This window comes from Mycotypha africana, assembly GCF_025528875.1.
Source record: "Mycotypha africana strain NRRL 2978 chromosome Unknown BDF20scaffold_6, whole genome shotgun sequence".
In the NCBI taxonomy this organism is placed as follows: Eukaryota; Fungi; Mucoromycota; class Mucoromycetes; order Mucorales; family Mycotyphaceae; genus Mycotypha; species Mycotypha africana.
The window spans coordinates 1,713,333-1,739,066 of NW_026515730.1; the positions used below are offsets into that span (position 1 = coordinate 1,713,333).

General features: G+C 41.6%; 10 protein-coding genes across 10 annotated transcripts; 3 read left to right on the forward strand and 7 right to left on the reverse strand.

Annotated features, from left to right (window-relative positions):
* Positions 1-120: 120 nt before the first annotated feature.
* Positions 121-2,153, reverse strand: BDF20DRAFT_821786 (uncharacterized protein; the record flags this gene model as incomplete). The annotated part of the gene is made up of 7 exons (XM_053077636.1): positions 121-174; positions 256-1,040; positions 1,128-1,320; positions 1,396-1,455; positions 1,523-1,680; positions 1,772-1,880; positions 1,998-2,153. The coding sequence occupies 7 exons, from the start codon at positions 2,151-2,153 to the stop codon at positions 121-123; spliced, it is 1,515 nt and encodes a 504-aa protein (XP_052935892.1).
* Positions 2,154-2,212: 59 nt separating this feature from the next.
* BDF20DRAFT_875746 (pre-mRNA splicing factor component-domain-containing protein) lies at positions 2,213-5,563 on the reverse strand. The gene is made up of 5 exons (XM_053081342.1): positions 5,200-5,563; positions 4,674-5,128; positions 4,040-4,560; positions 3,001-3,920; positions 2,213-2,897 (listed from the first exon to the last, which is right to left on the reverse strand). The coding sequence occupies exons 1-5, from the start codon at positions 5,374-5,376 to the stop codon at positions 2,586-2,588; spliced, it is 2,385 nt and encodes a 794-aa protein (XP_052935893.1). The 5' UTR covers positions 5,377-5,563; the 3' UTR covers positions 2,213-2,585.
* A 1,931-nt stretch (positions 5,564-7,494) lies between these two features.
* Positions 7,495-9,007, forward strand: BDF20DRAFT_906541 (uncharacterized protein; the record flags this gene model as incomplete). The annotated part of the gene is made up of 2 exons (XM_053083289.1): positions 7,495-7,815; positions 7,946-9,007. 2 exons carry the CDS (start codon positions 7,495-7,497, stop codon positions 9,005-9,007), a joined length of 1,383 nt encoding a protein of 460 aa, XP_052935894.1.
* A 30-nt stretch (positions 9,008-9,037) lies between these two features.
* BDF20DRAFT_875751 (ribosome maturation protein) lies at positions 9,038-9,701 on the reverse strand. Its single transcript, XM_053081343.1, has one exon. The coding sequence runs from the start codon at positions 9,646-9,648 to the stop codon at positions 9,367-9,369; it is 282 nt and encodes a 93-aa protein (XP_052935895.1). The 5' UTR covers positions 9,649-9,701; the 3' UTR covers positions 9,038-9,366.
* An 841-nt stretch (positions 9,702-10,542) lies between these two features.
* Positions 10,543-11,097, reverse strand: BDF20DRAFT_807310 (uncharacterized protein; the record flags this gene model as incomplete). The annotated part of the gene is made up of 2 exons (XM_053076546.1): positions 10,543-10,839; positions 10,969-11,097. Coding segments are annotated over 2 exons (426 nt in total), but the record flags the coding sequence as incomplete, so codon positions are not given.
* A 1,545-nt stretch (positions 11,098-12,642) lies between these two features.
* Positions 12,643-14,241, forward strand: BDF20DRAFT_1001558 (eukaryotic peptide chain release factor subunit 1; the record flags this gene model as incomplete). The annotated part of the gene is made up of 4 exons (XM_053074614.1): positions 12,643-12,731; positions 12,821-12,852; positions 12,929-13,072; positions 13,178-14,241. 4 exons carry the CDS (start codon positions 12,643-12,645, stop codon positions 14,239-14,241), a joined length of 1,329 nt encoding a protein of 442 aa, XP_052935897.1.
* A 529-nt stretch (positions 14,242-14,770) lies between these two features.
* On the reverse strand, positions 14,771-17,377 carry BDF20DRAFT_875755 (major facilitator superfamily domain-containing protein). Its single transcript, XM_053081344.1, has 7 exons — positions 16,628-17,377; positions 16,527-16,554; positions 16,399-16,449; positions 16,143-16,294; positions 15,390-16,039; positions 15,247-15,294; positions 14,771-15,165 (listed from the first exon to the last, which is right to left on the reverse strand). Exons 1-7 carry the CDS (start codon positions 16,987-16,989, stop codon positions 14,993-14,995), a joined length of 1,464 nt encoding a protein of 487 aa, XP_052935898.1. The 5' UTR covers positions 16,990-17,377; the 3' UTR covers positions 14,771-14,992.
* Positions 17,378-18,408: 1,031 nt separating this feature from the next.
* On the reverse strand, positions 18,409-20,102 carry BDF20DRAFT_820776 (amino acid permease-domain-containing protein; the record flags this gene model as incomplete). Its single annotated transcript, XM_053077563.1, has 2 exons — positions 18,409-19,884; positions 19,965-20,102. The coding sequence occupies 2 exons, from the start codon at positions 20,100-20,102 to the stop codon at positions 18,409-18,411; spliced, it is 1,614 nt and encodes a 537-aa protein (XP_052935899.1).
* Positions 20,103-23,374: 3,272 nt separating this feature from the next.
* BDF20DRAFT_820450 (uncharacterized protein) lies at positions 23,375-23,767 on the forward strand (the record flags this gene model as incomplete). Its single annotated transcript, XM_053077542.1, has 1 exon — positions 23,375-23,767. The coding sequence occupies one exon, from the start codon at positions 23,375-23,377 to the stop codon at positions 23,765-23,767; it is 393 nt and encodes a 130-aa protein (XP_052935900.1).
* Positions 23,768-24,415: 648 nt separating this feature from the next.
* BDF20DRAFT_820759 (uncharacterized protein) lies at positions 24,416-25,454 on the reverse strand (the record flags this gene model as incomplete). The annotated part of the gene is made up of 5 exons (XM_053077560.1): positions 24,416-24,577; positions 24,648-24,971; positions 25,051-25,132; positions 25,224-25,273; positions 25,335-25,454. 5 exons carry the CDS (start codon positions 25,452-25,454, stop codon positions 24,416-24,418), a joined length of 738 nt encoding a protein of 245 aa, XP_052935901.1.
* Between the last annotated feature and the right edge of the window lie 280 nt (positions 25,455-25,734).

The following is a 25,734-nucleotide window of genomic DNA, read 5'->3' on the forward strand; positions in this document are numbered from 1 at the left end:
AACAAACAAAAATAAAGGGTGACTATTCTGCCTACCTATACGCGTTGGGAAGATGAAAAAGAAAAAAAGAAGGATGGAGGAGGCCTATCCATCTTGGGACATATATACAGTAAATCAGATTTAAATTGGTATCTTGTCGACTTCGGCACGGGCTTCTTGCCAGCATTCCAGATTCTGTTGATATCAAATGAAATGGAAAAGGAATGATTGAATAGGGTACATGTCAGATTGAGAAATGGATCAAGGGGGGTTTACCTTTTGGCAATATCGAATGTGAATTTTAGCATAAGCTATCAACATGTCGCGCATATTTTGAATTTTTTCCTTTTGAAAACGATCGATATCCGCTTGAAGCTCTGAAGAGATGCCGCCTAAATCCTTTCGACTGATGTCGAGTGCTTTTTGCAAAACAGCGATGGCATCTTTCGACATGCCTATTTGGTTGCGGCGTGTTGCTTCGGGGTTGACATCAATCATGTTTTGTAAGGTATGGCCAACAGCACTGATGACCTTCATCGGCGCACCTGTCCAGCTAGTACGGGTGGTTCGTCGCGGTGGCTGGGCAAGTGTGGAATAAGGATCACGTTGCTGACGGCTGCTCTGTGGATTGTCGGCCTGCTGCTGCTCTTCTGCTATGGATTGTCCCATTCCCTCTGTCTCGTCGACAGCGGCGGCCTGTAGGCCGCTCATGGTTCTTTCGCGTGTCATGGCTTCTTCCAATCGTCTTGCTTCGTTTTCCATACTTTGCAGATTGTCCAGGGTTTCTTTTTTGTTATTCAGGGCATTTTCAATCAACTCGACCTGGGCATGTTTCAAATGTCGGAATTTCAGGACTTCTTTGATGATTTGAGCAAACTGAGCATGTTCTTGGATGGGTTCAGCAAATTCACCTTCCAATGAAGTGACCATTTGCGCTGTTTCTGTATAGGAAGCATCCACTGCTTGTCCAATTTTTTCAATGGCATTGGCTACCGCACCTGTTTCATTCAAACTAAATCCATTGTAGACAGCTCCCAATTCTGCATAATCATTGGCCAGCTCTATCACAGAATGGGGGGGGTAGTTGATAACATGGCACAATGGATTGGATTTGGTTTTTTTTTTTTTTTTCTTTATTGTTCTTTTACCTCCTAATCTGCGTATCACTTTACGTTGACTTTTGTCCAAATTATTACTCATGTAGTTGGCTATTCTGAAAGTAAACTTTTCTGTTTCCTCAAAGCGTGGGTCTGGATTCTTTAGTTGATAGGCTGCAGAAGGGGTTGGTATCAAATTACTGGACAGTATTGGACTATAGGTATGCGTTTGAAGCTGCTGCTGCTGCTGCTGTTGTTGTTGTTGTTGTTGTTGATGAGAAGGAAAAGACGGATGCTCTTTTGGTAATTGTGTGGTGACGATCATGCGTAGGGGATCTTTTGGTAAAGTAGAAAGAGGTGGAGACTGAAGTACATCTGCCTAAAACGGACGTAGCCAAATGTTTGAGTGAATGCTCTCCTACAGGCAATGCTTTTATGAGCTTTACCCAGTTCACACTATTCTCCAAAAAGCGATGAAACACATGGTCCCGACCCAACTCTGGGTGTTTCGCTACTCTATTCAGGAACGTTTGTAACATGCGTTTTCTTTTCTCAATCATGGGCAAGTCGTCTTTGACTCTTGTTTGTAAAGCTGCATAGTCCACTAGTTGGATAGTCCAAAAATGAAAGGGAAACAGAGTAGGGCTCGTTAAAACTCAATCAGGTTCTTGCATAAACCCAAAAAAAAAAATTACCTAGAGAATGCTTTTCGGGTATAGGCGGTACGATAAGTGCAGGATGAAGTAATGTTAAAGCTTTTCTAAAGGATTCAAATTCACTGTAGCGACGTCTTGTTTCAATATCCTAAAAAAGAGAGAGAAAAAACAACCACTTTATGAGTTATTTCCAGCATGGCAACGGAATGAGTATGTCATGTTTTCCCCCCATAGGTCCAACATGCATCGTTTCAATGAACTTTACACCAATACGAATATGATAAGTGATGTAACTTTTCCCTGAAGGAGAGTCAGACTGTTTTTCCGCTCCTGTAATGTAGATATAGCTCTCGTCACGAAAGAGGGCTCTCTCGATATGACAGCCACAATTGGGCTTGATGTCCACAAAGCGATGCGTCATTGTCTCTGTTTTTAGGTGGAATGAAATTTTGATAAGGGATAAAAAAGAACAAGATTGAAAAGCAGAGGAGGGAAAAAAAGGAACTCGGATATTGAAATTTTGTGCCATTTCTAAATATGCGTCCTAAAACGACGATTTAAGGCAGAATTTGAATAGAGTTGTCTAAAGATGTGGAGAGTCGTCATCGTGAGAGTGATCACGTGAGATAGTATGGAGGGCCGTGCACGGCATAGACAGCCATGACAGAACGTCGTTTTGCGTTTCTTGCAACTACTGTTTTATTGATGATTGTAAATGAGGAATTTTTGTTCTTTTAAATAGGGGGTTACAGTGGAAGGACATACATTGTCCACGAGAGAAAAAAGAAAGAAGCATCAAAATGAAGACTACGTGAGGATGAGGCATGCAAACAGGGAGATAGGATGGTCATTCTTAGGTACAGAGGGCCACCTTTTCATCATAAAGGTCTTTGTATTTTTGTTGCAATTCTCTTTCTCTGGAAGCCAACTTGTAGACTTCTTCTTCAAGCGCTTCGACACGTCTGGGGATGGCGGCCTTTTCAGCGATTTGCAAGTTGACAAAGCTTTGGTACTCGACTTGTGCTGCTTCGTATTCTTCAAAGGCATCGATCAACTGTTGTGATAATGTCTTTGATCTGGCCATATAACCACCTAATCTCACGTCCAATTTATTCTCTAATTTACCAGCTTTTGTAGCATCTCTGACCATGGTTTGACGACTCGCCTAAATGACAGAAAAAGGGGGCCATCATAGAAAAGGGGGGGGGAGGAGATCAGTCTACCACAGCTTCTATCTCTCTTTTCAAATGCTTCCTAAGGTTGCTTACCTCGATCATTTTGCTTAAACCTTGAATTTTATCTTTTTCATCGTCCATCTCGTCTTCTGTCATGAATCGGTTATACTTGGCAGAAAAGAGAAGCTGACAATGTTGTTGATTCCATTGTTGTTCAAAGTGTGGATGAGCGGACAGATGATCCCATACCGCTTTTTTGATATCGTCCTTGTCGTCGAGTCCCAAATGACGTCGGATGTCTTTATCTAATTCTTGACGTGCCTCTTGTAAAGTGATCGAGTCAAACTCGTCCTCCAAGTGTTCCAGGTCTTCTGGTAATCGAGTGGCACCTGGGGCGACCTTGCCACCTGCCACAGGGTATTTCACAGCGTCGTGCTTCAGTAAGCGCTGTAATTCTTCGGCAATCATCTTTTCCACTGGGTCCAACTCCTCATCGGCGGTCAGATCGGTGACAGCTGTGGAAGGACGTGGTAAATTGAGTTGGACAGGCAATGAACGACGCAGAGCACGTTCTTTGGCTTCCTTTTCCTCTGCTTCTTTCTGTTCTCTTTCCAGATCACTCATGTCTTCGACGGCCATGCTGGTGTTCGCGTCGGTGGTGGTGGCAGTAGAAGCGTTCGATTCTATGTCGGGCAGTCTGATTTCCCACTCGTTACGAGGCTTAGGCAAGCTCGCCAGGCCTTGGAGCAAGGTCTTTTTACGTTGTAGGTGTGATAGTTTTTCTTCACGAGGCGTTCTGAAAGGGGTATCCATGGGGGTCTTGCCAAAGGGAGTGGCCGAGGGATGGCGGAGAGGGGTGGCCAAAGGATTGGGTGTTTGAATGGCTTGGGATTTGGGCGCGATGCCTTCAAAACCTGTGCCTCCTTCCAAGGAAGCATTTTCTCCGCCTAACAACGGTGTCTGTGCTGTACTGAGGGCTTTGAGATTTCTGGCTTCAATCAATAAATGATCGTCTATACGGTCCCCGCGCGTAAGAAAAGGGAAAGAGAGAGGGGGGGGTGTTAGCTAGGGCGCCAAAAAGAGCGTGTGTTTGTTCTATGTTGGGGGGGGGGGGGAAATGGCAAAAACTTACTGCTGGGAGGAGCTCTAGGCGTTCTTGTGGCAGTGGCGATGCGACCGGCGGGAGTGAAGGAATAATCGCTCACCAAACCTTCCGTGGCATCCACGTCGTTGTCCAAGACCAAGGTTTTGGCAGTTTCGCCAGCAAAACCCGTCTTTACGATTTCCTCCAATTCTTGTTCGCCTACCTGAGGAGCAGGCAAGACAAGCTTACGACGTTTAGCGATTTGCTCTTGTTCTTGCATTTGTACAATCTTTTGTGCATTTTTAGCAGCCACAAATCGTCCCTGATTGCCTTGGGGTGCGTTGTTTTTTTGATTTTGCTTGGCTTTTCGTTTCTTTTCTCGGTTCTTTTCGTCTTCGATATCAGCACGTCGTCTGTTCAGTTTGGATAGATGGACGTTGGTGAGCTTTCCAGGATCGACTTTTCTGTTGGCTTCTTCGGTGGTGTCGTAGAAACCCAAGGCAGGCTTCTTTTCAAAGGGTATATCTGTATTGTAATCCATGACGTTTTTCTTTTGTTTCATACGCATACTAGCAAACAAAAAAAAAAAAAAATGGAGAAGGGGGAGCGTCCCATTGAGTAAGGTGTGTTTGACAGCAAATAACATGGTGCTATATGTAACTCTCTCTTTCTCAAAACTTACTGAATACCGGCTGCTTTCAACTCTCTTCGTTTCTGAAGGGCTGTCAATCTTCTCGCTTCTTCCAACTGTCTTTCTCTTGCCTTTCGCTTGGCTTTTTTACCCTGTGTGTTGGCTAATCTCGCACGTGCTTCTGACAACATTTCTTTTTCGTCTTCGTCCATATCGACAGGATCCGGTCTGGCTGGCTTTGTTTCTGGTTCGGGGTCGACTTCGCCTGGTCTTAGTTTACGTACATCGTCAGCACTGGGACCAGTTTCGTGGCCTGCAGCGCCAGTGAGGCCTAGTTCAGCTGAACGATCTGATTCGCGAGCTTCCGCTTCATCTAGCAAGCGTTGATAACGTTCTAAACATTGAGCTGGTGTACGGCCTACGATGGGTGCAATCGTACGCCATTGTGTTGGCATCAATTTGGCCAAGTGAAGTAATTTTTCGTCTTCTTCTTTTGACCATTCCGTCTAAAAACAATGAGAGCATGCGTCATGAGAAAGGATGGGGGAGGGGTAAAAGAATGCCTTTATGTTTTTACCTTTTTAATACTAGGATCTAACCATTCGTACCATCTTGCTTTACATTGCTTTGGTGTTTTTCGTACCAACAATGAAGAGATACGAGCCCATTGATTTTTACCGTATTTACTAACGGCAGCTTTCAAAATTTCGTCCTCTGTGTTTTTCCAAACACCACCTTTAATAATAAACTTCATGACTGAATAGCAGCAATAGGAATAAATCGAATAATAGTAAGAGAAACCAGAAAAAGGCTGCTGCCTTTTTTTTTTTTCTTCCCTTTGCGAGGAAATCTTTCTAAACTCCGTTCATGTCTTTTTTTCTAAAGGTCAACGTCACCTCGACTTTTTTTTTTTTTTTTTTAGCCTCATCGAGGACCTCTTTATGTTTGACCCACTTTTTGCTCTTTCACGAAAAGGAGCAAGAATGGATCTGTAACAACGACTCGTTTGATTTGAAATAGGAGCGACTCAAGCAATCATCAGGGTCGCGTTTTTTTCCAAGTGTAGTGCACAAGATTTGGCGCTTTTTTTTTTTTGACATGATCTGTTGTTGACGCTTGGTTGAGGTCAATCATCGTCTTTTCTTTATTTTTAGCGGACGATGTGAGGTTTTCTCATTCGTGCCCTGTTCAGGGTCTCGTATCACCACGACTACCACGCTTTAAAAAAGCTATTTTGGTCCACATCAAACTGACGTATCTGCCGTCTGCGTTGCAAAGAGATGTTGAAAGAGATGGCAAAAAAGAGCCAGTGATTGGGATACATCACGATTGTGCTACTCTGTCTATAAATAACTATTTTTGGGTTGGATGTGCACGAATGAGAAACGTGTGGCTGCCACTGCTTTTTTTTTTTTTCCTCTTTGTGCATCACAGACTGGGTTGAACAGGATGACTTTTTTGCGTGTTCATGATGAAAACGACGGTGAATCTGGAAACAGGTCTTTTTGTGGGCTTGTTGAAATAACCCGCGCCAGTGTCTCGTGAAGAAGAAGAGGTTTATACTTAGCAGGATGAGCTCTTTGCGGCGGCATTTTTTAGTATCATTCACTGTCGGTATCCTCAACCTTCATTCGGTGCATTCTCCCTCCCGCACCCCCCTCCTCTTTGCACTGCCAAATCAAAAAAGACCGAGATCGCGCTTTTTTAGCTCTGTTGGTTAGAGTGCTTTTTTTTTTTTTTTTTTATTTGCTCGTCCACAGCATGACATACATTGTTACGTTATGCCTACTGTTTTCCCAAAAACAGTAGGCGTACGTGGTAAAGAGAGGCGGACCTTTTCTGCATAAATAAAAGCTTTGATACAGTCATTGGATTGTCATTCAAGACGCATCATGATGATGGGAGTAGGTCTTTAGGGTAGCAAGAACAGGGACGCTATGTGCTTTCCATTCTCTACCCTGAAGCCAGGTTTCTGGGTAGACAAAAGCATCTGATAAGAAAAGTCAGATAGAGGATGTGTACCGACTTTTTGACGGGATAAGCGTTATGAGCTGTAGACCCCCTCTTGTCCCTCTTCCCCGTTCTATTGGAACATGCGTCCATCACACTCATGATAACGCTGTGTGTCTTTTTTGTGGGTTCACTCCCATGGGAGATGGATGAGTGTGCTGTCAGCCAACCAACTCACCAAAGTAACAGAGAGCGTGGCTGTGGATGGTTTTTTTTTTTTTTTTTTTTTTTTTTACCCCGCAAAAATACAGAAAATATTTTCTCATTGTTTTTCCCCTTTTTGCTGGGAAAGCACCAATAATGACTTGTCCTTCGAGAAACAAAAAATTCGGCTTTTACTGCTTCCAACATAAAACGAAAAAACAAACACACTCCGAGACCCCATTCTTGTTTTCTATAAAAACGGGACAGAAAAAAAAAAAGAACCATTTTTTTCCCGTTATTATTTCTTTTTTGAAAAACACTGAAAAACTTGTCTTCTTTCAATACAACCAACGGACCGACGATTTTAGCAGCATCCTCAAAAAGACACGGAGAAAAAAACAACAACATGCCCACCCTCATAGGATCGATAGACCAAGGAACCACCTCCACTCGGTTCATTATCTTTAACGAGAAAGGCGAGATGATGACATTTCATCAAATTGAATTTGAGCAAAGCTCTCCTCAACCTGGGTAAAAACAAACAAACAGAGTGGGCATCGCTCGCCTGAAGAAGAAGAAGAAGAAGAGAGACAATGTGTGTGTGTGTGTATTGATCCGTTGTCTCGTTTTTCTTTTTAGTTGGATAGAACATGATCCTTATGAATTATTGGAATCGGTGTATTCCTGTATTGAACATGCGGTGCTCAAGCTTGAATTGATGGGATTGAAAGCGTCTGATATCAAAGGCATCGGTTTGACCAACCAACGAGAAACACTCATTACGTGGGACAGTCAGACAGGCCGTCCCTTGTATCCAGCCATTCTCTGGAGCGACACGCGCACCATTGACACGGTCCACAGACTGGCCCAACAATCCGACAAGGGCGTGGATGCTTTAAAGGCCATCTGTGGATTGCCTTTAGCGACTTATTTTACGGCGGTCAAGCTGAGATGGTTGTTGGATCACATCCCTAGGGTGTCACAGGCACAAGCACAACACCGCCTGCGTGTGGGTACTGTGGACACTTGGCTGATCTATGTAAGTAGGGGCACAGACAGGATGTGGGGGCCTTTTTTTTCCCCCATCCTAAGGGGCGATTGGGATGTCGTGCTTGCCCTTCTTATTTTTTGGACTTTTTTTTTTTTTTTTTTTTTTTTTTTTTTTGTAGAATCTGACAGGTGGATGCGTTCATGATGGGGCTTATATGACGGATGTCACCAACGCGAGTCGAACCATGCTCATGGATCTCCATACCCTCCGGTGGAGTGAGGAAGCCATTGCGTTTTTTGGATTGCAAGACATTGTGTTGCCGCGCATTGCCTCGTCTTCCGAGATCTATGGCGAGATCGTGGAAGGGTCTTTGGCGGGCGTTCCCTTGGCGGGTTGTTTGGGAGATCAGCAAGCGGCGCTGGTGGGCCACCAATGCTTCTCTGTGGGGGAGGCCAAAAACACGTACGGCACCGGCTGCTTCATGCTGTTCAATACGGGCCATCAAGCGGTGCCGTCCAAGAACGGATTGCTGACGACGGTGGCCTATCAATGGGGCAGCGAGAGCCCGCCTACGTACGCCTTGGAGGGGTCGATTGCGGTGGCCGGCGCTGCGATTGGGTGGCTTCGAGACAATCTGGGGGTCATTCAGAGCACGAGAGAAGTGAATCGGTTGGCGTCCAAAGTGAAGAACACGGCCGGCGTGTATTTTGTCACGGCGTTTGGAGGGTTATTGGCGCCTTACTGGCGATCGGATGCCAGAGGCACGCTGTGCGGCATCACGCATTTTACCAGGCTGGAGCACATTTGCCGTGCTGCCCTCGAAGCTGTGTGTTACCAATCACGCGCTCTTTTGGACGCGATGAACAAGGACTCGGGGTCTCCTTTGCGCGTGCTGAAGGTGGATGGCGGCATGTCGCATTCCGACTTGACCATGCAGATACAGGCGGACGTGTTGGGCATCCCCGTCGATCGGCCCCAGATGAGAGAAACGACGGCTTTGGGAGCGGCCATCGCGGCCGGTTTTGCTTTGGGTATCTACAAGTCCAAGGAAGACTTGCCGAACGGGCATTCACAACAACCACAACAAGATCGCACCCTCTTCTTGCCCACTATTCCAGCCACCCAACGCAAGAAAATGGTCCATGGATGGCAGCAAGCCGTTCAACGTTCTTTTGGCTGGGCCAATCCGGCTACTACCGTGTCGACGCACGATCCCATTGTCCTTTTAAAAGTACACTGATGATACCCCACCCCATGATACCCTATTCACTTTTTTTTTTTTTTTTTTTTTTTTTTTTAACGATAGCCATCGTTCTTAATAAAAGTGAACCATTACCCCAAAAGACGTTTCATTCCAACACTTTCAATCAAATATCACTGGTAGGGTGCAGATGGGATCTGTTTTTATTGGTTTTTATAATTCAATGAAGGGGGGGGGGGTCAGGTGGATGGCTAAACCAACCTCGATTGAGATAAGGAGTGAATCACTTGTATATACAGTTTAAAATAGGATAGAATGGGGGGGGGGTGGGGAGGGGCGACGTGTTTATAAAAGAAGTGGTGGCTCTCTTTCTAATGCTCCCAACGATCGGTTTTTTTTTAAAAGCCCTTTTCATGACCTTCACATAGAATCTTTTTGACAATCTCATCTTCGTTGGTGGTATTAAACACGGTTTTCAATGCTCCGCTGGCAGGATTAATGGCTTCACCGGTGGTACTACCGTTGGAAGTCGTGTGGATGTTGAAGTTTTGGACCACGTCGACCATGGGAATGCTCTTGTCTTTCTTCCACTTGCTCACCATACCGGGATTAGCGATAACAAAGTATTCGTTATTGTCGTTACCCTTGTAGACAACTTTGACGGCTTGATCAGAAGGCATGTTTGTTAAGTAAGTGTGTGTGTGTGTGTGTGTGTGTGTGTGTGTGTGTGTGTTGTAGGTAGTTTGGATAGATAACGAAAAGCTGTTCTCATTGGAAAATTCATTGCTTATTTATAAATTTGCTTTTTTTTTTTTTTTTTGCAACAGCGCGCATAAATGATGACGAAAAGATGATGACATATTTCTTTTTTCGTTCAAAATACAAAAATGAAATCATGCTGTTACCAGACAGGGCCTAAACAAAAAAAATCCAGAAAAAGAAACGACTCCGAAACACACAAAAAGATAACCTACTTTTTAGGAGAGAGTCCCCAAGGACATCCCATGTCCATGCTCAGGAGGGATCAGGAGGGATCATGAGGGAAAGAGAAAGGAAACAGTGAAAGGTGCATTGGTCTCCGAGGCGAGTCGGGAAGATCCTGTCGCGTCCCAAATCTACTTTTTTCATGCAGACGTTCAGAAAAGGAAAAAAAAAAAAAAAAAAAAAAAAAAAAAAAAAAAAAAAGAAAAGTGGGCCCAGGCACCCTTTATTACATAATATGGGTAAAGAGAGATGCTTGCTCTTTATGTTCAAGTGTCAGTAAAGAAAATAGCCTTCCAAATGCTTGACTGAATAACGCCGACCCTAGGAAAATCGCATCTCAAGAGAGAGCCACCCACATCAAGTCAAGTGTCTCTTTGCTTTTCCTTTTCTTTCGCCTCTGCAGGACGTTCTGGAGACGTTGCTTTTTTATTGTCGACATCCTCGCGAGGATCTTTTGCTGGCTGCTGCTGCTGCTGCTGCTGCTCTTGCTGCTGCTCTTGCTGCTGCTCTTGCTGCTGCTCTTGCTGCTGCTGTTGTCCATCCTCACTCACATCAGCCAATGTTTCAAAGAAATCGCCTTCGACCGAGCCTGACCAGTGCAAGTCGTATTTCTTTTCAAATGCTTCTCTGCCCATGACACCCTGTCGACTTTCAATGGACGTCAATGCTTCTTGGATGAGGGCCAGTGCCTTTTCTTCGAGCTCGCCTTGTGTATTGAAACCAGGATAATCTCTTTCTAAACGGTGGATATTCACCAAGATGTTGGCCATCAAAGCCAGCTTGGGCATGAATTGTCCAAAATGCGTATGACTCTCACACACATAAGCCGATGTCTCTGGGAAGCGTTTATATTTGGTTGCTGGAAGTTTGCAAGGGACATAGACTTGCTCACACGGACCGTTCTCCTTTTTATCCTCGGGTGACGACGGTGCTTCTGCTGCTGTTGCTGCTACTACGACTGCCGCTGTGGTTGCTTCTCTTTTCAAAGTGAATTCAAGTGTAGGAAGGTACGTCACGCCAAACTTTCCAGGTGTATCAATAATCAACGTGCGTAATGTATGCAGATAATCAATGACTTGTTTGATCGGATACCACCTCAATTCAGCAATCGTATCCATGAGGTTTTCATCCCAATTGGTGTACATTCTTTGAAGAGTAGCAGGTAGGAAAGATAAGAAACTAAAAAAGAAAGTAGAGCAAATCGAATTTATCAATAAAACCACAAGAAAAAGAAAAAAGTGATGGATCATAGCTCCATGGTCTTTGTAAGAAAGAGCAAAAGAAAGAACCCCCCCCCCAAGAGAATCGTCCATTGAACTCTTTACCACCACACATCGGCACTCAAGCGAAAAGAGCCGTTGTAGGGTTTATATCCACCCATGTGTGTGTGCATCCCACACACACACACACACACACACATATCACTTTGTCAGCCATAGATACCGCAACTCACCATTGAACAATAAACTCTATCGAATTCTACTTGACGCTTCACGTCCTCATTGTCTTGATCCTCTCACAACTGGTATTTGGCAGGAAATTTTTTCAAGGTAACACCTCACCTCACTGATGATGCCTATGGCTTTTTTGATTTGAAACGAGCATAACGTGTACGAGGACGGGGTTTAAGATCATCTTTGCCAGTCTATTTGGCCTTAGCAGTCCCACAGCCTGTCAACCATTAAAAAATTTTTTTTCGTTTCTAACTATATAAAATGGGTCTGTTTCTTTTTCTGGTTTTTTTTTTACTGTCCTTTTCTCTCCATCATGGCGAAAAAATACGTTTCAGTACAAGGTAAAGTAATCTATTCTATAAAAAGGGGATGCAGCAGCCCTTTTTTTTCTTTTTTTTCCTTTCTTTTATGATGAGACTTAGCTGGCACCAGTCCGAGCTTCATGATGGATAATATAAACTAGGATGTTTATTCATACGCAAAACGTCCCTGAGAAAGGAAAACAAAAAAAGAAAAAAGAAACGAGAATAGCCTATGACCGATGCTTATAGTGAGCGTAATATCTCTAACATGTCCTTTTTGTTGTTCAATTGACTATTAGGTAATGTATGGAATGCTTGTCTCTCTACTGCTTGGCCTTTTTTTTTATTTAAAAAATGAAATGAATAAAATAAAAAAGATTTCCTTTTGTATAATCATACATAAAATCGCGTTGTCGTGTTGAGTGACATTGGATCATTGTGCATAAAATGTCAAGGGTGATATCATTGAAACGAATTTTTTAGAGTTTAAACAGATTCAACCTACACTGACTCACATTCATGATGAGCAGCCGTTTCATTGGTTTCTGCGTCCATGTCTATAAAGCTTAAGGCTGTTCCTTTCTTTTTCGTCATGTGGTCATAATGCATTGTATCTGTATGTTTGTGTGTGTGTGTGTGTGTGTGTGTGTGTGTGTGTGTGTGTGTGTCTGTGTATCTTTTAGTGTCGATGAGTAAATGTGATAAACAAGAGCTAGATACAATGTCCCCAACTCCTTACATTGGCCCAGAAAAAAGCCACACTACAGTTTTCTACTGGTTTTTGTCGAAAGAGACTAAAAAAAAAAGAAAAAAAAAAAAATGTCAACTGCGAATCTATTCGGCCGTTGTTATAAAATATTCTTCTCTCTTTTTTTCTTTCCTTCTCTCTTTTTTAACGGCTTTAGTGAGAAAGAGTATACACATCTACTAAAAAATGTCTTCAGCACAACCCACAGACGTCGATCAAAATGTCGAGATTTGGAAGATGAAAAAGTTGATCAAGCAACTTTCGTTAGCCAAGGGGTAAACTATCTCCAAGATGCAACAGGGAATGGCAAAGTACTCACTCAGGCCTCATGGTTTTTTTTTTTTTTTTTTTTCTATTTGAATAGTAACGGTACCTCTATGATTTCTCTCATTATTCGTAAGTTTGGGTGTTTGCAAAGCAAAAACAAATGATATTGCTCCCTTAAGATTAACCTAATTTCATTCAAAAAAAGCACCCAAGGATCAAATCTCTCGTGTCGTTAAAATGTTGGCAGATGAATATGGTACAGCCTCCAACATTAAATCACGTGTCAACCGTTTGTCAGTCTTGTCTGCCATCACTTCTACACAACAACGTTTGAAATTATACAACAGAGGTAACATTCCATTTCGACGAGGGAAAGGTCCTCCTTTCGAAAAAAAAAAACAATAGCTTATGGAGGCGCGATTTTTTTTTTTTGATTTTTTTTTCTCTTGTGTAGTTCCCGACAAGGGTCTGGTCGTCTATTGTGGTACTATTATTACCGATGAAGGAAAGGAAAAGAAAGTCAATATTGATTTTGAACCACATAAGCCTATCAACACCTCGCTCTATTTATGTGATAACAAATTCCACGTCGAAGCATTAGCCGAACTCTTGGATAACGATGTCAAGTTTGGTTTTATTGTGATGGACGGTAACGGTACACTTTTCGGTACTGTGTGTGGTAATATCCGTGATGTGATCCATAAATTGTCCGTCGATCTTCCCAAGAAGCACGGTCGTGGTGGTCAGTCTGCCCTTCGTTTCTCGCGTCTTCGTGAGGAAAAGAGACACAACTACGTGCGTAAAATTGCTGAATTGGCTGTGCAACTCTTCATCACCAACGACAAGGTCAACGTCGCCGGTTTAGTGTTGGCCGGTTCCGCTGACTTTAAGAACGAATTGTCCCAATCCGATCTCTTTGACCCTCGTCTCCGTGCCAAGGTCGTCAAGATTGTCGATGTGTCTTATGGTGGCGAAAACGGTTTCAATCAAGCCATTGAGTTGTCAGCGGAAGCTCTATCCAACGTCAAGTTTATCCAAGAAAAGCGTTTGATCGGCCAATACTTTGACGAAATCTCACAAGACTCTGGCAAGTACTGCTTTGGCGTGGAAGATACCATGAAGGCCCTTGAAATGGGTGCGGTCGAAACATTGATTGTCTGGGAAAACCTCACTGTCAACCGTTATACTCTCCGTGACGCTGCCGGTGAGGAATCCGTCGTCATTCCCAATGCCCAAGAAGAAAAGTCCAAGGAGTTCTTGGTCGACAAGTGTCCTGAAGCCACCGCCAATTCAGAAATGGAAGTCGTCGAATGCATTCCATTATTAGAATGGTTCACTCTCAAATACAAGGATTTCGGTACCTCCCTCGAAATCGTCACCGACCGTTCTCAAGAAGGTGCTCAATTCGTTCGTGGTTTCGGTGGTATCGGCGGTATCCTTAGATACCGTGTTAATTTTGAACAACTCAACTACGAGTCGGATGAATTCATCTCTGATGACGATGAGGAATATATCTAGATTGTTTAATATCTTTTTTTTTTTTTTTTTCTTTTTTCTATTTTACCGTTTAAAGAAAAAGAGATGGGAGGAAAGCGTGTACAATTACCCTTTTTTTTTTTCCATCTCAATCTGCCTGCCATTTAGAAGCCTTTCCTTCTGTCTATTTTTCACTGACACTCACTTACTCACGCATCAACGCATTCTCTCTCTCTCTCTCTCATCCCCTCGGGTTTGAGTCCTTTGACACGCAAAAACACGTCACCTTCTTTCTTTCTCTCTCGCTCACTCACTCACTCACTTTCCTTTATATGTTTTTTTTTTTCTCTGTACCTTGTAATTAAACAGTTTTATTGCAGTGCTAAAAGGTTTATCTTTTTTTTTTTGTTGAAGCGTAGAGTAATAAAGATTTATTTAGAAAAAAAAAAGAAGGGGATTAGATTACAACCTATTTTTGAGAATAGAAAAAGAGAGTAGAGATATACATAGACTAAAATTACTTTTCCTTTTTTTTTTTTTTTTTTTTTTCTTTAATAGTAGTAACGAAAGTGCCGTTGTTGATGCTGCTGCTGCTGCTGTTGTTGTTCCAAGTGGATGTCGCCTACCCATGTTTCTGCCTTGTACTCTTTTTCCAACATGTCCATCTTTTTATTTTGTCTGCGCAAGAGATAGCTTGTCAATGCAGAACACAAAGCTCCTGCCACTGCGGTACACACATTGAATGTATTTCCAAAGTCTACACAATCAAATTTTTTTTCAGTCTACCTGCTCTTCACCTCCATTGGGCATGCATTGACTTACAAAACTGAGGTTTATCCGTTCCAGGGTATAAATAAGAGGCGACAATACCTCCCGTACTACCCATCATGACAACAAAGGCAACGGCAATCGCCCGTATTTCAAGCTCTGGAAAATTGATAGGTGCCCAACCCACATTCGCCGCCACTGATGGAAAAAAAAAAAAAAAAAGCAAGGCGTTAGGTTGACTTGGTTGTGTTGTGACACGTGGACCTTGATTTTCCTTACTTTGTAAACCCATGCCTCCAGAAATGATAAACAAGGCAACATAGCGTGCTAGAATGAGTGGGGAGAGGGGCGAGAGCGGTTGAGTCTTTTATGGTTTTTTTTTTTTTTAATAACTAACATCCTCCGAACATGCGATGGCTTACCCCAAATGTCTTTGAGTACAATCAGTAACAAGTAACCTAGCGCGCCTGTGCCAAACCCTGCCATGATCAAGACGCCTCTTTTATTCGCATACCTATCCGCTATATAGCCACCGGTGATGACCGCGACCAGCTGCATGAAATGCGGTGGCGCCGAGAGCAATTGAGACGTCAGCACCGAAAACCCAAAGCCGTCAATGATGGTGGGCGTGAACACCTGGAAGCTCACGGTGTTGACAGCACTCAAAAAGTACACGCTCGAGAACAGGCCGCACTTCCAGTCGCTCACGGCGCGGAGGAAGCTATGCACCGTGATCGGCGCCTCGACTTCCGTGGCATGCGTCAGCGCCTTGTGCACCGCCTTCTGATGCGCTGTGAGCCAAGACACCTGACTCACATCGTCAAACAGAAAAAAATACGAGACCACGCTCAGGACAATCGTCGGCACGCCTTCGAGAATAAACAGGTACTGCCAGCCGTGGAGCCCCTTTTGCCCTTCGAGGTACGCTGTGCCATACGCAATCGGCCCTGACACAAGCCCCGAGACCGACGACATGCACAGGAAAAGCGCGATACGTAAGCCAAACTCACGAGGTCGGTAGAATTTAGACATCAAATACAGTATACCTGGAATATACCCGCTTTCTGCAGCCCTTTTAGAAAAAAAAAAAAAAAAAAAAAAAAAGAAAGGAAGCGGTGAGGGTCGAGTCGAGGAGCCAGCCCATGGAACCAAAAAAAAAGAAAAAAGTTGCTTACCCAAGTAAAAGACGACAAGCAAACAAGCTTTGGAAATCCCTCACAAAAGCCATGGCGAGTGTCATCACGCCCCATATCAGCATGATGACCGAGAGCCACATCACGGCACTTGTACGCTTCAATATAATGTTGGATGGCACTTCAAAAATGATCTAGCCAAAAAAAAAAAAAAAAAAAAAAAAAAAAAAACCAATGTATTCTTCGTCTCAGTGTCTTGTTATCGTGGCACCTCATTCAAGCCAACCCTTTCCCTTACATAAGTAATATAAAATGCCGAGATAGCTGCACTCAATTGTTTTGCTGTCAACTAGGGGGAGAAAAGTATGAGTGCCCTGATCCTATGACCCTCTTTTATCTACTTGTGTATTTATCCTTTATTTTTACATTGAGATCCGTCTGTATTCCCGCAAGACTAAGGGTTGAATATGAGTTGGACAGTACCTATCGACTTTTATATTTCCTCTCCCGCTCCCATGCTTCCCTACCTGACATTACCGATATTGGCCCTGTCGAGATGATCCATGAAATAAAACACACAAAATAAGGGCATCAACCGAATATCTATAATTCTTGTGATTTGTTTGCCTTCTGCCTCTCTCTGTTCTCTTGAATCGTCGCTGAGGACGCTACTTGAGCTGACATACTTTTCATTCAAATCCGTGTCCTCCAAAGTATACGCTCTAGGGTGGGTATCATGGCCTCCTTCCTCTTCCTCCAACGCCGTTGTTGTGGTGGATAGGTGCGTAAGAGGAGGAGGAACAGTGGCAGCGTCTTCTTTTTCAGCATGGCCCTCATCAGGACAATCGTGTTCTGTATCCATCTTTTCCAACACTGTCCTCTCTCTCATGTTGTGTCAATGATGTGGTGTAGCGGAGAAACGAGTCGAGTATAAAAGTAGCAAGTGATTGTCAGTTGTAAAATACACGGAACAAAAGAGGAGAAACGTAGAAGAAGAGAGGAGGAAGCAAAAGGAGGAGGGACTCTATTGAAAACAAAAGACTTTTTAAAGGATAGGATAGAAAAACATGGGCGTTGACATAAAAAGTTTTTCTTATCAACTCCCATTCAGGTCATTCGGCTATAGACAAGGTATGTAGAGTGCCTGAGGATGATGTATACATAAGAGACTAAAAAATGCATCCTGTCACTGTCTTATCCCTCATCCCTCATGATGATGGATACAAAAAACTTAAACATATCTGCCTCATTTTTAATGAAAATAGATAATGGACAGAATTAAAAAAAAAAAAAAAAAAAAAGAAAAAGGAGTAAGAGAACGCTCAGCTCACAAAATACGATAGACCCTTCGTGCGTATAACTGCGCTAGGATATCAAAACAAAAATGGGTGCTTTCCCTTGATGATCCAGAGTCGAGCAAAACAGGTGCTACTTTTTTTCTTCTACGGGGCGATAGAAAGGCCGAGGACCCGGTCGGATCAAATTTTATACAATGTATGCATGAATGGATGAATGAATAGGTGTATGTGTGCTTAGTAATCTATCGGAGACAGTAAAAGGGGGAGCGGGCATGTCTCTCTGGGTTTTTTTTTTTTTTTCTATTTCGCCATCATCACGATACTCATTTTCAGCCGTTGACTGTACCTTAATACCCGTACCTTTTCAATTATGTAGAAAATCTAGACGCATAGAGACACATCTTTCAGGGATTGATCAAGTAAAAAGCTTTTCTATCATTTGAACCAGTCTATGACCCCTCCTACCCGAGTCTGGGCCCGATCGCGTTCATTTTCAAGAAAGAAAATAGGATCGAGACAACCTAAATGGTATATCTATTTCTACAGTTTGTCTTTACATAATATGATGAAAAATAGGATAAAAAATAAAAAAGGTCCCTTCTTACTCATATTAGGATGAGCATTGGAAGAGCGCGCTCAATGGGGTAAAAAGTAGCAGTAAAATGCTTGGCGTTTTTTCATGTCCACCATCGTGATACAAGACATGCAGCTCAACCTTTTTTTTTTTAAAAAAAAAAAAAAAGAGGAATTGACTAGTTTATTCAGATGTGTCTACATGCAAAAAAAAAAAATTATAAAAAAAAATCGGGACCAGAGGGATTACAAAATATAAAATACAATAATTATCTACATCATCTTGCAAAATGCAAAATGTTTAAAAAATTTAAGAATGATACTTATGCACAATCGTTTTCAAATCATCCTATGAGTGTGTGCGTGCGGGAGGGGGGGTATTATCGGTTAAAAGAAACGATCGATGACTGTTTTCTAATATGTACAACGCTAGGGGGTTACAGTTCTGATTTTTCTTTTGTTAGAGTAAAGTCGTGTTGTTCACAGATGGCCATATTGAAACTGTTATCGTCGGAACGAGATCTTTCCAACTCCTTCTTACGACGTGCTTCTAAAACAAAAGGATCGCTATAACCAGGAATCCATCCGAAAAGACGGCGACCAATGCCAGGCTTCCTCACCCGAATGAACCACATAGGGATAGCCAAGAGCGCCACGCAAATACAAATAACATAGATAGCCACACCACTGGCACCTGCATCCACCAAAGGAGCAATGACAATGTAAATATCGATAATGACAAAGAAAATGGCAAATGGAAGCCAGATCTTGAAAGGTCGGGGTAAATGTTTTGTCTTCTTGCGGAAACGCATGACGATTAAACCAAGAATAGCACAGCCATAAAAGAAGAAATTGATAAAACTGTAAAGCGTCGCCAAGTACGTAAAATCACCAGGAATAGACCAGATCGTTGAAATCACGCCCACGAAAATAAGCGCACGGATAGGTGTTTGCCGTTTTTCATTGAGCTTTCCAAAGAACGGAGGCATAAACACCCCGTCTTCTTTTGCTGCTGTCACGACAAGACGAGAAGCAGCCCACACGTTACCATTCACCGCACCAAACGTAGACAAGATGACCATGAGGGCAAAGAAATAAGCGCCGCCTTTGCCCATCGACACCATACCCAATTGCATCGCCACGGTAGAGGACGTAGCGACGGTAGCAAGAGGAAGCGTGGCAAAATAAGCCATATTGGCCAAGACATACACGACAGTGACCAAAATACAAGAGATCGTAATAGCCAGGGGCAAGGTACGTTTGGGATTCTTGACTTCAGAAATACCATAGTTCAAATTGTTCCAACCATTGTACGAGAAAAGAGCCATGTACATGGCGGTGCCGTAATCGAGCGCATTGCTCGTGCCGCCGCTGAAAGCTGTTTTGAAGGGCCCGGTATGGCCCTTGCCAAGCCAAACCCAGCCAATGATGATGATCATCACAAGTGCCACTAACTTGGCCGCTGTAAAGATGTTGGCGACCATGGCGCCTGCTTTTCGGCCAAAGGCATTGAGAAAGACCACGACCCAGATACAACCGATCGTCACTAGCTTCAAAGCGTAGCTTGGATAGTGTGGTGCGTCGTCTGGATGATCCGGGTTGAAATAAGCCATTTGCATGATGTATTGAGCAAAGACGGTCGCAATCGAAGCTGTACCAATCGGGTTACTGAGGATGAGGTTGGCCCAACTGAACAAAATACCAATACAAACACCGTACGACGACTTTAAATATTGGTATTCACCGCCGGATTTGGTGATCATCGTACCGAGTTCAGCATAACATAAGGCACCAATCATACTAATGGCACCAGCAACCACCCAGATAATGAGTGAAGGACCTACAGCTCCCACTTTGGCTGTGACAGGGCCGGGTGAAGCAAAAATACCACTACCAATGATAAGACCAATAATCTATAAATACAGCCAACCGAAGGGATGAGCATGTGGACACTTTTTTTTAAATGTTTCTTGGGGTTGCCGGAAAACCTTACCATATTACAGCTACTCATAAGACCCATATGAGGAACGGGTCCAGCGGCTTCCTCTTCCACTTCGAATGAACGCCGGCTTCCAATCGTGCCTAATTCAACAGATGTGATTGAATTTTCCTTTGATAAACGACTGTCCATAGTGTATGCTGTTGCTGACGATGACTCAGCGGGTGTGCTGGATCCACCAAATCTGGCGCGGTCGAAAAGTTTCATTAAATTCTTGGTCTTTGTTTGCTAGTTGCTCTTCAATAATAAATGTATAAAGCCAACAAAAAAAGAATGATAAGGTAATTAAAAATACAAGGAAAAAAAAAAAAAAAAAAAAGTCTGAAAATGGTAAAGGAGATGATAAGATTGTCCGCCTTTTATATATCAACAGAAAGTAAGTATATAACAAAAAAAAAAAAAAAAAAAAAAAAATAAAAAAAATAGGACTGAAACCGTCCTTTTCCTAACCAAAGGAAAAATTTTTTTGAAGGCCCTTTTTGTATTAGCGAATGGATCAAAGACTAATGGAAGCAGAGAGGCTTTTCAAATAAAAGGCATTAAAAAAATTCTTGGTTTCGATCTGACTGCTGCTGTCTCCTCCTCAAGTCGAATGAAAATCGCTCTTACTTGGCTTCCTTTTAAACAAATGTCCTTTATTTTTTAATTGCTTCTTTGACAATTTGACAAGTTGTTTATCAGAATGGCTCTCGCGATTCTTTCTGCTCTCTTGCTTCGGTTCTTCGGTGTTTAAGTAGTTTGCAAATAATCCCAGTTTTGCTGTCATCTAACACAAGCATGGATAAAAGGGTCTTTTTCTTGACTGTCGTTCGATACAGAACAGAATGAACGTGACAGGAACTATGCACTTGGACCTTTATTATCTTTAATTAAAATGTGCAATGAAAATAAGGTTGATATAACTTCTCACGATGTCAATACCCTTTTTATCAGATAATGGTTTGCGTATATTTAGAAAAAGTTCTGCGTAACCCCACATCAAAGATGGTAAAAATAGACTTTTGTGTGCTTAAGTAAACCTTTTCTGTTTATTTCATAACTGAATTCTCCTGACGATGAACTTGTTTGTTCCTGGTATACGTCATTCAAACTTTGCCAAGTTCTTTTATAAAGTAATACGACCATTGTTACGACCCTTTGATTTTTAAAAGTATATTGTTCCATTGATCACATGTTTGCACCAATTGCTCAATTTGAAAGTCTTCTGCCTAGTTTCCCTTAGAATAGCCCGAAGAGAAATAAGAGCAACAAAAGGTAACAAAGGGTGTAATTATTCAAGGGAAGAAAAGTAAACAAAGGATCAGTTTTATTCAGTATGTAGTACTTGTATTACTTGTACTAGTTATAAAAGGATAATGAAAGAACAAATGGATATGCAAACAACGTTGATATGAACCGCTATGAACGATACTGAACAGAAAACAAAAAAAAAAACCAGTATGTTTGCGTACATTGCGTGTGGCATATGTGCAATGCTCACTATTGAATGACACGCAAAAGTGTTCATGTTAAGGCTACTTAATTATGCGCAAACGATTTCCAAGAACTGTGTACACAAAGTTTTTCTTTGATCTGCAATCGTCGTGGTCTCTGAGAGGCTAAGGAGATTTCTGGTAACGGTTCCACGTTGAGGAATCGACTATAAATGAGATATTCATGACAGGGTCTTGGCTGTGTTTATGGGGTTTATTTCCTCAACTCAATGGATGGCCCAACCATAAAGGGTTAGCTTAACAACTCACAATGAACAATTTTGACACGACGACTCGTTGCCAATCCAATGCTTGGCTTCCATTTGTTATGACTCATTTTGTAAATTTCCAAACATACCCCGCGATTAGTCTGCTAATTTGTCTATCTTTCGAGTCCGAACTATAGTTCTGTACGGGATTGTGTATTAAATAACAATTTCACAAACATTTTCTTTATAGAAAAAAAAATTTTTTTGTCAGGGCAGTCAAGATGGCTAAAAGCAAAATGATCTGTCAAAGCTCACGTGAAAACGAAATCGAAAATCTAATCTGACAAAGAACTTTTACAGATGCAAGCATAAGGCTAAAGCGAGGAATTCATCTGAGGACAGATTCTCTATGATTGTTTGCCTCTTCCATTAAGCTGATAAACAGCAATGGGAGGCTATCTGCCGTCTGTAAAGCTCAGTATCCAAAGGATGAAACAGGCCAACCATTATCTACTTTAGAACGTTTTTCAGCAAAGGCCCGAAATCTATCGTTGGAAGCAGCTGTTGTATTTCTGATTTTACGCAAGAAGCTGTTCTTACGGTAATTTATACAAGCACGGACATGCTACATGTATAATACAATGTAAACCATTTCTCTTGTAGTTTACCTAATCATTTTGCAAATACAGACATGCCACTTCTGTAATGAAGTGTCCCTTACAGAAGCAGATATCGGTTCAAAGGCAACAATGCCTCTAAAACCATTTTCAAAACTTCAATCGTTATCATCAGTAGTCAAGGTGTCCACAAGACTTTTTAAAATGACTAATGCTCTTTGCACCGTATTGAATACAGTTTCTCTTTTTCTAAAAAAATTTAAATATGTACAGGTACAAACATAAAGTATCATGATCCTTGATCTCTGCACTCAGTTTTTTAGATTTGTTTCGTTTTCCATCCAAAAAAAAAAAGGGCATTTCAGAAAAACTCGATTTAGTTGATCCAAAAAAGCGAGCATTGACCAGATACAAGGTTAAAAAAAACATATTGTGGCGAGCATTCAATCTGGGCCTATAACCGATAATGCAGTTTCAAATTTTGTGCACGCTTGTACAAACCGACAAACACGAACTTCGTTTGCACATTGTCATTTGTCAAAAAAAAAAGAAAAAAAATATCTGTTTCAAATCATCACTTGGAATAAAAGGTTACTTCAACGTAAGAGTAACGAAATAAAAAAGCTGCACTGATGTAGACTTCAGCAACGGCTGCTAGCAATTTATTTCAATAAAAAATATCTTTTACTATCTTTTAGAACTCAACAAACTATTCGTAAATACTTACGGAATGCCATTCAGCGGCGTTTTTAGTAATAGCCAAAATTGATAAGCTCTTTGTATGGAATTCTATACAAAATGAGAACCTCTTTTAGCTACCTGTTTAACATGAATCTCTGCCAAATTGAGTCTGCTATTCGGAAAAATGCCGTCAGTAAACGCAATATATTTCAGTGATAGCATTCAATGGCAGAGAAAAACATGTTTGATGTTTGGCGTTGTGCTCTACACCACGATTATGTAATCCACGTAGGATGCATACATCATAAATATATTCGCGAACACTATCTGCATTTAAAATTTTTGGGTTCGAGGCACTAAAAGCTCTCCCCCTTTTTCATCGAGTCATCGTGTTAATGGCTGAAAGCAGTAGCCTGAATATGGATATGAACGATGTACCTTCACCAGCTACTGGTATTGCTTCTACTAGTACTACTCCAGCAAGACGGAATAACAGTTTATTGAAAAAGACTAAACGTCGATCCACCATCTTGTCACGTTCTGCTAATCAATCAGAACCCATCGTCGAGAATCCAAACAACTCTCCACAGATCAACGAGCAATTAAAAAATGAATATGAAACTGTACGCGCAATGAATCGAGTTCTTGAAATATCACTCAAGCATTTTGAAGAGGCTAGTGAGCGTATCCATCAGTTTTCTGAAACCATTAATCGAACTGATCATTTGCTTGATCTGTGGCTATCCGTTTTGGAGAAAACAGAAGAGATTCGCTCCTATGTTGAAAACAGTAATATACCAGCCAACAAGGTAAGTTGATGGGTCTTTTTTTCTTACGAATGGTACAACCTGAAGAGTAACGATAATTACTTGATTTTACACAGGGAGCGACAACATCTGAGAGCGTAGACAGTGGTAAAAAACATTTCCACACTTACATTTCGGAAAGTTATGCTCAAGCTTTTCTGTTGTCATCATTTTAGGTTCTCATGCTCGAAAACCCGTCGCTGCAAGTGGAACGAACGTTACAGGTAAGGATACCATACTACTCCTCGTTGCAGATTGAATCACTGTTACTCATTCATCTATAGATATTCATAGCAAAAGGATAAAACATAATTGAGAAACAAGTCGAGTCTTCTGTTCATATCAAAAATAGGTATATATTGTACAGACGATTTATAGAGCGTATGCCAACATTCTATGATCCTTACAAGCAGACAAAAAAAAGGAAAAGAAGACTGCTATACCATTGGCATTATACCCAATTCATACCGATATCATTAGATGCATCATATATATGTATATATATATATATATATATATATTATGTAGCCAGCAATAAAAGAGAAGGGATGAATAAAACTTGATCATTTCATGAAGCATTCCAGATAGGATGTGCAACTATTAAACGTATTTTATTAAGGATACAAGGGTATGCTGAAAAAGAAAGCTCTATTGGGATGTTCACAACATGATATCTGCATTGGGAATGATCGGACCACCCTGTGGAGGCGGGATCATGGCTCCCATCATGGGTTGCATACGCGTCATTTCGCGAAGCATTTCAGTCCTCATTTCATATCGAATCTTTATATAGTAGGAGAAGATGCTCAGTGCCCAATAGGCCTACAAAAGCAAAACAGAAAAAGTCAATCGCGTTATTATCGCATTAAAAAAATAACTGTGGAGTCTTTACATAGAGACATCCCATGACGACATGTGTTAGAATCAAAAACTTTAGTTCGTCTTCCCATGTTCTTGAGCAGTTATAAAAATCCATTTTCGACATATTATATGAAGGTGATGTTGCTGTAGTATTGTTAGTGCTGGTTTGTTGTATCGGTAGTTGCAGCTCTGTAAATATGGAATCTAGACGAACAAAATTCGAGCTTACACACCAATGGATATACTGCGTTTTATTGACGCTGAATACAATCACGTTGATGATTAAGTCTACCACATAAACAATGATGGCAACCCATAAAATCTGTGAAGCTGATCTCAATCCTGTCACTGATTTCTAATACCATATCCGTTTGAGTATAACAGCAATCCCCCGCGTTGTCTCTATAACATTTTTCCAAAAATATCATTTTTACCAAATAAATCGGAAACAATGATCCTAAAGCAATGCCTGCGAGAATCAGATTGATTGTGCCGAATATGTATAATGCAGCACCGCTCATATAAGAAACAAATGCTACATAATTGGAAACCCATTTTTTAATTTGACCAGGTAACGGATGATCTTTGTTTGCTACCACTCTTAAACTTACGGCTTTTGCCTTGGAATGATAATACAGCAAAATAGAGAGATAGTCCCTTGTAGAAAACCAGTATGAGATCGATATCATTACACCTTATGTAGAGTTCTGCTACGTACCATCCATATCAAACAAGAGATAACGGATCCAATTCGTAAATGTATACACGCACAACATTTATGAATATAGGGGTTATGTGAATGTGTAATCTGTTCTTTCAATTTAAACGGCCGTATCATTTATCTGATTTTGATCTCCTTTAAATTCAAAAGTAGAGCTGCTGAAAGAAGGAAAGAAGTAAGAGGATCACTACGAATAAGTTTGACCAAAGATGTTCGTCCTTCTTTGTTGCAATATAAAGTAGAGTCTTAAAAAAAACATTTCCTTAAATAGGACCTGTCGTCCCAAACAATGCCAAAATAAAAAGAGAGATTTTCTTTGTCTTACAGCCCATTCATTTTACGTGTTCGTTGACTATTCTGTAGGAACTCTGCAAAAGATCATTCAAAAGAAACAAAA

Excerpts from the sequence above, each read along its gene's own strand:
- BDF20DRAFT_875751 (XM_053081343.1), bottom strand. The coding sequence starts at position 9,648 with ATGCCTTCTGATCAAGCCGTCAAAGTTGTCTACAAGGGTAACGACAAT.
- BDF20DRAFT_875755 (XM_053081344.1), bottom strand. The coding sequence starts at position 16,989 with ATGAGAGAGAGGACAGTGTTGGAAAAGATGGATACAGAACACGATTGT. Across the intron at positions 15,295-15,389 it reads TGTACTCAAAGACATTTGGG|CACGCTATGTTGCCTTGTTT; the intron begins GTAAGCCATCGC and ends CACTCATTCTAG. Across the intron at positions 15,166-15,246 it reads TGGAGGCATGGGTTTACAAA|TGGCGGCGAATGTGGGTTGG; the intron begins GTAAGGAAAATC and ends TTTTTCCATCAG.
- BDF20DRAFT_875746 (XM_053081342.1), bottom strand. The coding sequence starts at position 5,376 with ATGAAGTTTATTATTAAAGGTGGTGTTTGGAAAAACACAGAGGACGAA. Across the intron at positions 5,129-5,199 it reads TAGATCCTAGTATTAAAAAG|ACGGAATGGTCAAAAGAAGA; the intron begins GTAAAAACATAA and ends CATTGTTTTTAG. Across the intron at positions 2,898-3,000 it reads GTTTAAGCAAAATGATCGAG|GCGAGTCGTCAAACCATGGT; the intron begins GTAAGCAACCTT and ends TCTGTCATTTAG.